Source organism: Psammomys obesus, unplaced genomic scaffold (genome assembly GCF_907164565.1).
Source record: "Psammomys obesus unplaced genomic scaffold, mPsaObe1.curated_primary_1811, whole genome shotgun sequence".
NCBI lineage: Eukaryota > Metazoa > Chordata > Mammalia > Rodentia > Muridae > Psammomys > Psammomys obesus.
The window spans coordinates 1,098,164-1,112,073 of record NW_026596064.1 but is presented as its reverse complement, the minus strand read 5'-3'; the positions used below and the strand labels follow the sequence as shown (position 1 = coordinate 1,112,073).

Sequence of the window (13,910 nt, the reverse complement as noted above, 5' to 3'; positions counted from 1 at the left end):
CAGTGGTTAAGAACACTGTCTACTCTTCCAGAGGATCCAGGTTCAATTCTAAGCACCAGCATGGTGGCTTTCCAAGTGTCTCTAACTCCAGTTCCAGATCAGCACTCTCTCCTGGCCCTCATGGTTACCAGGCATGTACATAGCGTACAGATGTACATGTAAGCAAAATACCAATCAAATAAAATAACTTTAAAAATTTTTATATGGGGCTGGAGAAATGGCTCAGAGGTTAAGAACACTGGCTCTTCTTCCAAAGGTCCTGAGTTCAATTCCCAGCTTACCACATAGTAGCTCATCACCTGTCTAGATCTGTTGTCCTCTTCTGGCATGCAGACACACATACAGGCACAATACTATATAAATAATAAATAAAAGAATCTAAAAAATGTATATAAAATTTATAGGTAAAGGGTAGAGCTGGAAGAAGTCATTCTGAATGAGATAACCTATACTTAGAAAGATGAAGGTCATAGGTATTTTTCTTATTTGTGGATGCCAGCTTTGAGTCTCCGGATATGTGTATTTTATTAGAAATACCCATGGAGATCAGGAAATTAAGTGGAGGGGGATGTTTCAAGAGAGGGGAGATAAAGTGCAGCGGTACAGAGGATTAAAGAGTAATAATGGGAAAAAGAAGGAATAATAATGAAGCAGCGAAGGATGGAGAGAGATGGCTAGCAGTTCAAAAAAATATGGAAGCTGCTGGAGAAACTTCCTAAAATACATACATACACAAAACGTGGATTTGCCTGTACCATGGCAAAATGCCAGTACTGGACACCAGAGGCTAACAAGTCAATTGTCAGTGCCAGGAATGGAATGTCTTTTGGAGATGTTGACAGGTGAGATCCCATACCTCCCCACATGAAGAAGCAAAAAAGAACATGATGGACTTTGCAGCTCCTCTTGATTACCCTCCAGAACCTGACTGTAAGACCCTGTTGCTGAGGGCACTACACGCTTGAGTCACAGAACATGCTACTGGAGGAGAAAAGGAATCACCAGTTTTACCCTGTGAACTATGCCAATGACTGGTTAGGCAAGACATGCCCACTGGTGCAGTAGTGGCACTAATATCATGGAATAACCAACCAGTTTCTGACTGTATTTCAGGGCTGCTCCACAAGTTCAAACCTATACATGGCATCTTTATTGCTTCCAAGAACCTGTGGCTCGATTGATCATAGGCCCTAGAGGAGAATCTATTATTACTGTCCTAAATGGACATATATTAAACTGATGTCTAATGACTCATCATTATACCCAGAGATTAATCCAAGTTTCTCCTCAGCAGAGAAGTTTCTGTTTGCCGTAGATGGTGATTAACGAAGAGACTCACAACTGGTCAAGGTGCAGAGAATAAGACTGTGGAATGATCAGCCCTAACTGAGACTTCTATTTCACAGCCCCTCCTCCCAAGGCTCAGGGATCATTGTGGACTCAAAAGAGGCAGAAAGATCGTTAAGAGCCAGAGGGTGATTACAAGAAACAATGTTTTCTGAACACAGCAGGGTAGTTACACAACAGATCACAGCAGTTGACAGAGCATGACAAGACCCGGGCAAGCTCAAACCAGACCAAATTCCAGTTCAGAGAGGGTAGGTGGGCATGAAGTCCCACTCCCAGCAAAGGAGCTGCTGGGCGATCATTCTCTAGTAGAGTCTGCATCCAAGAGTATATGGGTAACACAAATTGTACTTGATGGTTTGTTTTTTGTTTTTGTTTTTGTTTTTTTTAAGGATATACTTGGCTCATTGTGAAGAGAGTTGGATCTGGGAGGAATCAGTAAACAGAAGACATTTTTCTACATTTGTACATAAAGAGAGATATCTGAAAAAATATGTTTCTAGGTGTTATTCGAAGTGATTAAAAGATAATGTTTTTTTTTTTTTTTTTTTTTTTTTTTTTTTTTTTTTTTTTTTTTTTTGAGAAAGGGTTTCTCTGTGGTTTTGGTTGGACTTGCTTTGTAGACCAGGCTGGCCTCGAACTCAAAGAAGCCTGCCTCTGCCTCCCAAGTGATGGGATTACAGGAGTTGCACCACCTTCTTTCTCCATTGTGTTTTTATATTTGTATTTATAAACTTTTACAGCTAACTTTGTTACTTGAGTAATAAAAATGATAAACTTTAGGTTATGCTGTCCTGTGATCTTCAGAATGGTAATCCAGTTTTCAGTGTGTTCTTTGACCACAGACAGCCACTGAAATGTAGTTTGTTTCCAGTTGGTGGTGGCACACACCTTTAATCCAGCACTTGAGAGGCAGACAAAGGCAGATCATGAGTTCAAGGCCAGCCTGGTTGACAGAGCAAGTTAAAGGACAGCCAGAAAAGCCCTGTCTCAAAAAACAAACAAACAAAAAAGTGGTAAGTTAAGCATTGGCCTCTGAACAGTTTCTATTATACTTCCCCTTAGATCAAACCTGGACCCTTTCAACCAGTACACGGAAGACCAGATCTGGGATGCCCTAGAGAGAACGCACATGAAGGAGTGTGTAAGTGAACTGAGGGAGGGCTGTGCTCGAATCCTTAGGCTGGGAACGTGGCGTGCTGCTCATTCTGCTGGCGTCTTCTCACCAGCAGCCATCCTTCCCCCAACTCCAGCGTGTCTGTGCAAAAATGTGTTTGCTTTTGGTTTTGGTTTTTTTGAGAGAGGGTTTCTCTTGTAGTCCTGGCTGTCCTGGGGCTCACTCTGTGGACCAGGCTGGCCTTGAACTCACAGAGATCTACCCTCCTCTACCTCCTGAGTGCTGGGATTAAAGAGATGCACCACGCCCGGCTTTTTTTTTTTTTTTTTTTTTTTTTTTAAAGAATACTTTTATGCAGGAGTTTCACAAGAATATCACATGTTTGCCAAAGTCAGTGTCTCATCCAGTGAGATGCTTAGCTGGTAAAGGTGCCACCAAGTCGCTAACCACTGAATTCAAATTCCAGGGTGACATGGAAAAAGGAGAGAACCAATTTCCACAAGTGTCTGAGATACCCGCAGTATCTCTCTCTCTCTCTGTGTCTCTCTTTCCTTCTCTCTCTCTCTCTCTCTCGCACACGCGCGCACACACACACACACACACACACACACACACACACACACACACAAATGTAATAAACAAAATGTTAAAGTTGGTCTCTCAGCCCTACTTATAAATACTGCTCATGGCCATATTGTCCCCATAGTGTCCATTGACTGAGAATATATGAATGATGGCTAGTCAGAACTTAGTAATTTCTATCAGTAGTGTAACATCCACATATACACAAAAGATCTATAATTTATTGCTGGTTCAGTAACATGCAATGTACCATAGATCAGAGATGTCATGGAGCAACCTAGGAGACCCTTGCCAGTCTGCAGATGGGCACCACTGGTCTTGAGTGGAGGGATCACTGTAGCCCAAGTTCAGCATTCACTGCCCCAATCAGTTAGATGAGCCTTGCTTCCATCTTACATAGAGTAGCCTCAATTTCATACGAAGAAGAGGTTCCATGATGCTTAGAAAAAGAAAAGGCTGCCAGTGTAGGCCAGGCTTTAGACTTTGGGAGTGGGACCCCATTTTCTGCAAAACTATACTAAGCAGCCACTCTCCAATGGGATCTTACATTTCTTGGGTATTTTCATGATATGACAGTAACAGAATCACATATTACTATCATGAACTGCCTTAGAAAATATAGGTCCTGGTACATGTGTGACCACATAGGTCCTTTACACCAGAGTAACTCTTCCTCTGTTTCAGGATATTTCTTTCTTTTCAGGGGTGGAGTGGGGTGGGTTTAGATAGGGTCTCACTGTGTAACTCCTGCTGACTTGAACTTCCTGGCTTAGCCCCCCAAGTGCTGGATTACTGTGTGAGCCACCACAACCGCTAGATTTCGGAAAGGTTTGATTCCTATCCCTACACTTCTCACCTCTGATCTCTTTCTAGATTGCCCAGCTACCTCTGAAACTTGAATCTGAAGTGATGGAGAATGGGGACAACTTCTCAGTGGGAGAACGGCAGCTGCTGTGTATAGCCAGGGCCCTGCTGCGTCACTGTAAGGTGAGGTGCACACATGCAGGTGGCTTGGGGTGTAGAGAGGCGGGAGGAGCTGGCCTGGGATGCAGCCTGCCCAGAGCGCTAGGCTCAGGCTTTTTGCCCAGTGACACTTTCTGAGCAGCAGTTTCTAAATTAATCTTAACACCACTTGGCACACTGGTTCGAGGGATCTGTGTTTCAACTTTTTTCTTCAAGCTTTTGCATGTGTAGGTACTATATTTTGAGCACATTCCTCATAGCGCCTCCTTTATTTTGTTTTTTAATGTCCCCCAAGCCTTTGGAATTCAAGAACAACTTTGTTTCAGGCTAAGGGGTTGCTGTAGAAGTACAGACCCAGCAGATTAAAGCCTGCAGGAGACCTCATCAGGTGGAACCCTCATGAACTCCTCATTCCACAAACAGGAAAGGAAAGGTCCAGAAAAGCTAATCCACACATGATGGTCACAGAGAAAGCTGGAGTGTTTGATTAGGTCACGGCTGCATGAGTTACGTGAATTCTAAGCAAAGGCCATTTCACATACAGGTGTGAACCTACTAAGAAGAAATAGTACAGTATAGGATTTAAATACTGAAATGCATTTCAGTAAACTGAGGTTAATAAGATGCTTAGGAAATAATTGGAGCTGTTTGCCCTCTCCTTCCCTGGCAGATTCTGATTTTAGATGAAGCCACAGCTGCTATGGACACGGAGACAGACTTGCTGATTCAAGAGACCATCCGGGAAGCGTTTGCAGACTGCACCATGCTCACCATTGCCCATCGCCTCCACACAGTTCTGGGCTCTGATAGGATTATGGTGCTGGCTCAGGGACAGGTATTAGCCTCTTGTGGGAGCTTTTGAGTGGCACGGGACTTTGTGTGGGAGGAAAAGAGGCTCCCATTGGTGAGAGGCTGCCTGCCACCTTCATGTTCCTGGGCATTCACAAAGCAGCCATAGCGGCTTAGTCCTGGTTCGTGTTGATTGGACAGGTTCTTACATCCTGGGAGATGCTTTCATGACTTCTGTGGCTTGTAAGCAGTGACATAGGCCAGGGCCACCCTGGGTTTGCTTTTTCCTACCATGCAATGGCACCCAACTCCTCATCCAGTTTCTCCACACTCCGCATGGTCTGGTTCAATCCCAGCCTTCTTCACTTCATGCTCAGATGCCATTGCCTTAGAGGTCCTCTGTGCTTTCTCACTTTTGCTGTACACAGACCATTCCATGTGCTAGCTTAAAGCCTGCCTGGCCCTGAAGGAGGACATGACTTATGTCCCTGGGGCCTTGCCTATCTATCCATTGTAGACCTTTCACCTCTTCTGTATGATACACTGCTTCCCTGGAGAGGCCCTGTAAGCTCTCTAAGAAAGGGACTCAGTCTCCTTCACCTTCGGGTCCCCACTAGCGCTCACTGTTATAGTTCTTTGCACAGTAGCTAGCTGTTAAGTATAGTTATGTGGACTTTTTGTGTATGAAATGTACCATGTACAGTGGGTTACTGGGCTTCTTATATAATATAATATTATGTTATATTAGATATATATAATATATATAATGTTATAATAGATGCATATTATAAAATACAATATAGTAGATACATATTATAAAATATCTGCTTCTACTGAGTGTTTAGGCTGTGGGGTGGTCAGTGCTCAGTGAGCTATATCTCGTTTTCAGCTTTCAGCATTCAGTAATTCCTCACAGCTGCAAAAGAGCAGAGAGCATTCCTTTCATGTGTGTTATAGATGAAGATTCCAAGGCACAGGAGTTTTAGCTCCCTTGGGGCCACAGAAGGTAGAGGAGTTGGCACTGAACTCAGACTGATGACTCCCAATACCACATTGTCTCTTGGTTTATAGGTCATATTGAGCCATTGATAAGGGGGTCTTATCTAATCTTGGAAGCTGAGTTAAGAAAGTAAATTTTTTCCTTATATTGAGATCATTTTAACATTAATTTTCTGTGACTTAGGTCACTATTGCTGTGATGAAACACTGTGACCAAAAGCAAGTTGGGGAGGGGCTTACGCTTCTAAATAGCACTGTTCATCCCTGAAGGAAGTCAGGATGGGAGCTCAAGCAGGGCAGGAACCTGGAGGCAGGAGCTGAGGCAGAGGCCATGGAGAGGTGCTGCTTACTGGCTTGCTCCCAGTGGCTTGCTCATCCTGCTTTCTTATAGAACTCAGGACCACCAGCCCAGGGATGACACTAGCCACATGGGCTGAGCCCTCCAGCATCAATCACTAATTAAGAAAATGCCCTTCAGGCTTACCTTCAGCCCCATCTTATGGAGGCATTTTCTCTATTGAGGTTCCATCCTCTCATGTGACTTTAGCTTGTATCACATTGACATAAAACTAGCCAGGGCACTGTCCTTGTTCTAGTGCTGATATTCTGTCAAACAGTTGATACACAGTCCCATTACTGTGTGTATAGATATTTAAATAGAACACAACTTTTTTAAAGTTTGAAGGAACTGAGAAAACCTGGGAAAATTTTTTTTAAGACTCATAAGCAAACTATTTTGTCCCCAGGGCAAGCTGGGTTTTAATAAGGTTTTATTTTGTTTTTAAGGCAGGGTTTTACTATGGAGATCAGGCTGGTTTTAAGCTCAGAGATTCTTCTGCCTTTGCCTGGAGCATGATGGGATCAAGGCGAATGCCACCGTGTTGGTCCTGGAGTGATCAGTTCTTTATGAGGAACCCTTGGGCAGCGAGATAGTAAGAAGCTTGCCTAGCATCACAAGCCTGGTTTGATTCATAAAGTAGGCATGTTGTCTACGCGGCGCCTGTGTAGACAACACTGAGTCATATAGTCCGGCCTGCAGGATATGAGGCTCTGTCTCAAAAAATTAAAAGAAACTCTATCTTCCTTTCCCTTGATTGCTTTTTCCTTGTTAATGAAATAATTTACTCCCTGTGACTGTGGAGGTCCAGTTTCTGAGCCTTGGTCTCCTTGCCTGAAAGCAGTTAGCATTCTTTTTTTTTTTTTTTTTTTTAATGTGCTTTGGTGTTTTGCCTGCATGTATGTCCATTTAAGGGTATCAGATCCCCTGGAATTGGAGTTACAGACAGTTGTGAGCTGCCATGTGGGTACTGGGAATTGAACCCAGGTCCTCTGGCCGAGCAGCCAGTGCTCTTAACAACTGAGCCATCTCTCCAGCCCAGCAGTTAGCATTCTTTGTCCCTCTTGGTCTTGAGGTTTGAGCCCAAGCTGAGTGGCGAGACTTAGGGCGCTAAACACAGTACCAGCAGAGACATTCAGCAAAGGTAGATACCGTGTGCCGTTCTTATTAGTATTACTTTTCCAAGTTATTACTGTTAAAGAGTACACAAATATAAAGGCAAAACCAAGATTGCAGGTCATCTACACACCATTGCCACCACGACCAGCAGCCTGCCTGAGATGAGACAGCGTTGTAAATCACTGTCACGTCCTAGCAGTTTTCTTACATCATTAACACACAGGTGAAACAGATGCTTTTTTATAGACTTAGACAAACCCGGGGAAGGGCGTTTGTCAGCCTCAAGGGCAGTAGGCTGTGTCTGGCCTGCAGCTTGGCCATCCCAGGCCCTGCAGCCAGTGTTTGCCTTTCCTCTCCACACACAAGGTACCATCTCTGGCAACCACCATTACACCTCGCCACCATGTCTACAGAATAGACTTTCTCCTTATGCTCCTCTCCATTAGCAGGCTGCCCTTTGCTGGGAGCACTGAGACAGATCCCTGCCATCTCTCTGGCCATCACCGTGAAACCAGCATTTGTTCTAGGTCAGCAATTCGCAGCCTGTGGGCCGTAGCCCCTTTGGGTCACATATCAGATGATACTTACATTACTATTCATAACAGTAGCAAAATTACAGTTATGAAATAGAAGTGGAGTCATCTTAAGGTTGGGAGTCACCAGGACACGAGGAACTGTCTTGAAGGGTGCAGTGTTAGGAAGGTTGACAACCGCTGATGTAGGCAAATGAGACAGGAAAAGCTAAGGCAGGTTATGGCTGCTGTAACAGAAGGCAGTGCTGAGGTGATTCTTCATTCGTATGCAGCAGGACTCTGCTGCTGCACAAAGCCCATCACAGGAGTGACAGTTGGCGTGTTGACTCCTTGCTCCCTTTTTCTCTCTGCCAACTAGGCACCCTGATTCTTCCTCTTCTGATTACAGTCAGATCAACTTGTCCTTAACCTGAGCTGTAGTTCCTCCATCGTTTATATTATAGCACTATACCTATTGAGTTTCTTTATTCCCAAGATGAGAGGGCTAGGATGTCTTCCCTGTATACCGTGGGTCAGCTCAGCTGTCCTCCATCGCTTCCCAGGGCGCTGTTGCTGAGCAGTGCATCCTCTGAGCCCATGAGACCATCCCGGAATCACACCCTGACGTGTCTCCTTTTTTGCAGGTGGTGGAGTTTGACACCCCATCGGTCCTTCTGTCCAATGACAGTTCCAGGTTCTATGCCATGTTTGCTGCTGCAGAGAACAAGGTGGCTGTCAAGGGCTGACTCCTCCCATCTGTGAAGTCTCCTCCTCAGAGCATTGCCATTCTCTTCCTGGTTTGGGCCCTTCATCCTGTCCTGCTGAAACCTTGCCTTTCCCAGTTTTATCTCTTACACAACAGTTCAGGATTAGCTGTGTTTCACTTTTAGGGAAAGTCATATTTTGATTATTGTATTTATTCCCTATTCACTTAAATGAAATTTAGTTTTTGTTCTTAATTGCACTCTTAAGAGGTTCAGGGAACCATTACTATAAATGTATCAGTGGCCTATAATGAAGCTTTATATGTGTAGCTATGTCTATATATAATTCTGTATATAGCCTATATTTACAGTAAAAATGTAAGCAGTTTATTTTCTATTAAAGCGAGCACTGTGCTAACAGCAGTGCACATTCATTTCTATCGTTTTTGTACAGCTGACTGCACTAGAGATCTCATTTTGCTCTTAGCTGTAGGAAAGGCAGTGCTTCCTCTCTAGCTGGTCGTTTCACGGTGCTGGGCTCTCTGGGTGTCCAGAGGGAGCCACACAGCAGCAGTGGGCCCTCCATAGCCTGCTCCATGGACTCCCCAGTGGGAACCCCTGTAGCTGGGCTGCAGGAGGCCATGCAGAGCACCGTGAATTCTCAGGGCTCCTGCTTTCCTATCCTGGTGTCACTTCCTGTCTATGTCAGAGCAGTGGGGCAAAGCCTCGCCCCTTTTTCCTCTCAGGAATGAGAACCCCAGCGTTCTCCAGAGGGGAGAGTTTCTTTCTGCCTTCCTCCTTCTGCTGTTGTTTCTAAGCAAGATCCAGTCTGCTCCTGGCGTCCCATGCTTCAGGTTCCTGACGCTGGCCACCATAGAGCTCCCGAGCTCTTCGGCCAGTTGGCTCCCAGCCCTGGGGTCCACTGCTGCTGTTGTAGGTGGCATTTTTTTTTTTTTTTTTTGCCTGACCCCACACATCCAGAGTTCAGTGACAGGGCTCAGGAGTGTGGGGTCCGTTCTTCCTCACTTCAGTCTCCTCTGCAAAGCCTGCACCCCTCAGCAGCTCTTGCTAATCAGTGTCTCACACTGGTATAGAAGTTTTTTGTACTGTAAAGAGACCTACCTCAGGTTGCTGATTGCTGTGTGGTTCAGTGTGTTTCTGCAGACCCCCTTTGTGCTCTGGGGCCCGTAGCTTGGGTGGGTGTGGTTGCCACTATCATCATTCAAGTGGTCAGCGTTGCATGTCATGACCAACTAGACATTCTGTCGCCTTAGCATGTTTGCTAAACACCTTATGAAAGCAAAAAAATCTGAAAAAGTGAATAAAATTATTTTGGATTTGTAAAACTCTTGTTGTATAAAATAGTTGTCTGGGAAGGGAGTGATATGTTTTTGAATGACTATGTAGAACCAGAGCCCTGGATCCTAATATCTGATGAGAAAATTACATCTGCAAAGGGTTGACTGCAAGGGCCATGAGGCCCTCATACCCGAGTTGGGTGTGATGGGACTGTCACTACAGCCTGCATGTCTCCAGATAATCACCAAATGAAGCACCCACGCTGCCGTAAGAAGTCCGAGAGTGTGAAGAGCGAGCAAGCCAAGGTGGGAAGTTCTGTGTATGTTTAAATCAAGTAGCCAACTAAGAGGATATAACTACCTTTTCATCCACTTCGCTCAGAAGTTAGCCCAACAAGTTAGTGTCCTTTCAGAAGGACGTGTATCCTATGGCTTCTGTATTGTATTGAATATGGTAGAAAATGTGTTTAAATTGTTTCTTTAATAGTGATTCTGCCACCAACCAATCACTTTTTAAAATAAATCACTATTAGCAGGGTATGGTGGCTCACACCTTTGATCCCAGCACTTGGGAGGCAGAGGCAGGTGGAGCGCTGTGAATTCAAGGCCAGCCTGGTCTACATAATGAATTCCAGGACAGCCAAGGCTCTATAATGAGACCCCGTCTTTAAAAATTGGAAAAGATCCCACGGGGATTCTGCTGAACCTCCTAGCTTTGTGCCTTCCTATGGACCCTCTCACCCACACCACCCCTTAGAGCACACATCCATTCCCTTGTGCCAGCTGCCATGTCAGAGGCACACTTTTCCTGGGAACCCCGCTGGCCATACCAGCCTGGAAATCAGGTAGACCGTCTTCACACTCCTTCCTGTCCTCCACTGCAAATTCCCATCTCATTTCCAGCCCTGTGACAGACCACTTCTGGGTCTTATCCTCCTTGTCTGCTTCCATTCCCCAGGGACTTCACCATACTTCACGGTGCAGCCAGCTTTCCTTCTCTCTGTAGATCCTATCAGTCCCACATTTTAGGCCATTTTGGACCCTTTGAGTCAACTGCCAAAGCTAGAACCACTGCCTACCCGGAAACCCAGTGGCCACGCCAGGCTACACACTGAGTAGAGGATCTTTATTCTCTTTCTTGTCCTCCATTGTGAATTACCCACTCTCTTCCCTAGCCTTTAGCGAAGCATCTGGAGGAGCCTGTCCTCCCTCCCTGACTTCACTCCCTGGGGACTCCACCAAACCTTGCAATGGACCTAGCTCTTCTTCTTCCTGAGAACCCTCCCAGGCCTCCGTCTAGCCCATCCTCATTCTTTGGTGTCAGCCCCCAGTACCTAGAAACATTCTTGCTGGGACCCCAGGTGGCCAGACCTGGCAAGGACTCAGAAGAAATCCATAGCTACCACACTTTCCTAAGATCCAGAGAGGGCAGCAGATACCAAGGAATGGAAAACACCCATGCAACAAAGATGAGACCAGATGTCAACACTTAAGAGTCAATCACCCCAAACCCAGATACCTAGAAAAGCACAATTACAAACCCCAAGATGATATATCTACTGGAACCCAGCAACCTACTGCATGAGAAATGCAGTTAAGAGTTGAAGTACAAGACATTGTGAATATGTCCAGAGACCTTAAAAGGAGTATGAATAAATATGAAGTTTGTGAAAACACAATGGAATGAAATGATGAAGAGTTCAAGACATGAAAGTAAAAATAGAATCACTAAACTGAGAATCAAAAGCTGAGATAAAACTTTTAATGATAAATTTGGAATGTTGAACAAAAACCTCAGAGATAAGCCTTGACAACAGAATACAAGGTATAGAAGAAAGAATCTCAGGCATTAAAGACAAGGTAGAAGTGGATATGGCAATCAAAGAAAAGTTGAACCTAAGAATCCAGGAAATTGGGATGCTGTGAAAGGCCAAATCTAGGAGTATTAGTAATAGAGGAAAAGTCAGAAGCACAGAAAATATTTTAACAAAATTATAGAAAAATTTCCTAACCTAAAGGAGGAGGTGCCTATCAATGTACAAAAAGCATACAGAATACCAAATAGAACCAGAAAGGAAATTCCCTATAACATAATCAAACACTACACATGCTGAACAAAGAAAGAGCATGAGAAAGTGCAAGGGGTAAAAAACCAAATAACAAAAAAGCAAACTTATTAGAATAACACCTGACTTCTCCATGGAGACTAAAAGCCAGAAGGACCTGGACAGATGTCCTACAAACTGTCAGAGTACAGATGCCAGTCCAGACTACTCTACTCAGCAAAGCTTTCAATCACATAGATGGACAAAGAAATACCTTCTATGATAACAAAAAAACAAAAACAAATTTATACAGTATCTGTCTGCCAATCTAGCTCTACAGAAGGTGCTAGACAGAAAAATTCAATCTGAAAAGATTAACTACACCTAAGAAAACACAAGCAATAATCCTAGACCAAAAAGGAAACTGTTACAGCTAATTTTATGTTTTAAAAAAATCACCCTGTGACAGAGGGCAATTTTCAGACCCTGCTCCACCAAAGGCAGGTCATCCAGAAGAAACTGAACAGAGAAATGCTGCAGTTAAATGACACAAACAAAATAAACCTAGCAGATACTTACAGAACATTTCACCCAAACATCAAAGAATATACCTTCTCCTTAGTGGTTTATGGAACTTTCCCCAAATTGACTGCATACTCAGACACAAAACAAGTCTCAACAGATATAAGAAAATTCAAATAACTCTGCATCCCATGCACCACAATTAAAGCTGGGTATCAGAAACAGCAGAAAGCACACACACTCATGGAAACAGAACGGTGCTCTACTGAGTGAAAAGTTAGTACAGACAGAAATGAGAAGTTAAAAACATTTAAAATTGAATGAAAAAAACATACTAAAACCTATGGGACTCAGTGAAATCAGTTCTAAAAGGCAAGTTCATACAGCACTCTGCCTACATTTTTATTAAAAAGGAGAGATCTTCTGTCAGCAACTTCTTGCACACCTGAAGGCTTTAGAACAACAATAATAATACCCTAAAGGAGTGGGTGGCAAGAAATAATCAAACAGGGCTGAAATCTATAAAACAGAAACAGACAACACCAAAAAAAAAAAAAAAAGGAAAGTTGGTCCCTTGAGAAAATAAGGTTGATAAACCCTTACCTAAATTAACTAAAAGATAGAGAAGATCTAAATTAATAAAATTTTAGAGATGAAAAGGGAGACGTAACAGACAATGAGGAAATTAAGAGAACCATAGGACATACCTAAAAAATCTGTATTCCAGAAAATTGGAAAACTTGAAAGAAACAGAATAATTTTTGATACATCCCACCTACCAATGTTAAATCAATATCAGATAAGCAATTTAAACAGACTGATAACCCCTAGTGAAATAGAAGCAATAATTAAAAGTCAACCAAAAAAAGCCCGGGGCCAGACAGATTGAACACACAATTCTACCAGACATTGAAAGAATAATTAACACCATCATTCCTCAAAATATTCTGCAAAACAGAAACAGAAGGAGTATTGGCTAATTTGTTTTATGAGGCCATAGTCATCCTGATACCACACAAAGATACAACAAAGAAAAAAACACAAAAAAAATTTCCTTATGAACATAGATGCAAAATTTCTCAATAAGGGCTGGAGAGATGGCTCAGAGGTTAAGAGCACTGGCTGCTCTTCCAGAGGTCCTGACTTCAATTCCCAGTAACACATGGTGTATGAGCCATCTATAATGACACATCCTTTTCTGGCCTGCAGGCATACATGCAGGCAGAACCCTATATACATAAAAAATAAACAAATCTTTAAAAACATTTTTTTCTCAATAAAATACTTACAAATTGAATACAAGAACACATCCAAAAATATCATCCACCATGATCATCTAGGCTTCATTCTAGAGATGCAAAGATGGTTCAACATACATAAATTGGTAAGTGTAATCCACCACATAAATATACTGAAAGACAAAAACAAAAACCATGTGATCATCTCATTGGATGCAGAAAATACCTTTGGTCAGAATTCAACACCTCTTCATTATAAAAATTCTGGATATACAAGGGACATACCTGAACATAATAAAGGCAGTTTACAGTAAGCCCTCATAAAGAAAAATTCAACG

At 43.2% G+C, this 13,910-nt stretch overlaps 1 protein-coding gene across 4 annotated transcripts in view; it reads left to right on the top strand.

Annotated features, from left to right (window-relative positions):
* The window catches only part of Abcc5 (ATP binding cassette subfamily C member 5), a 77,335-nt gene extending 67,520 nt beyond the window's left edge, over positions 1 to 9,815 (top strand). For all 4 annotated transcript variants that reach the window (XM_055624909.1, XM_055624910.1, XM_055624911.1 and 1 more), the window contains 4 exons: positions 2,413 to 2,491; positions 3,920 to 4,033; positions 4,680 to 4,844; positions 8,410 to 9,815. In XM_055624909.1, coding sequence (XP_055480884.1) covers positions 2,413 to 2,491; positions 3,920 to 4,033; positions 4,680 to 4,844; positions 8,410 to 8,511 — 460 coding nt within the window. In that variant the 3' untranslated portion in view covers positions 8,512 to 9,815. The remainder of the gene's footprint in view (positions 1 to 2,412; positions 2,492 to 3,919; positions 4,034 to 4,679; positions 4,845 to 8,409) is intronic.
* Positions 9,816 to 13,910: the final 4,095 nt, after the last annotated feature.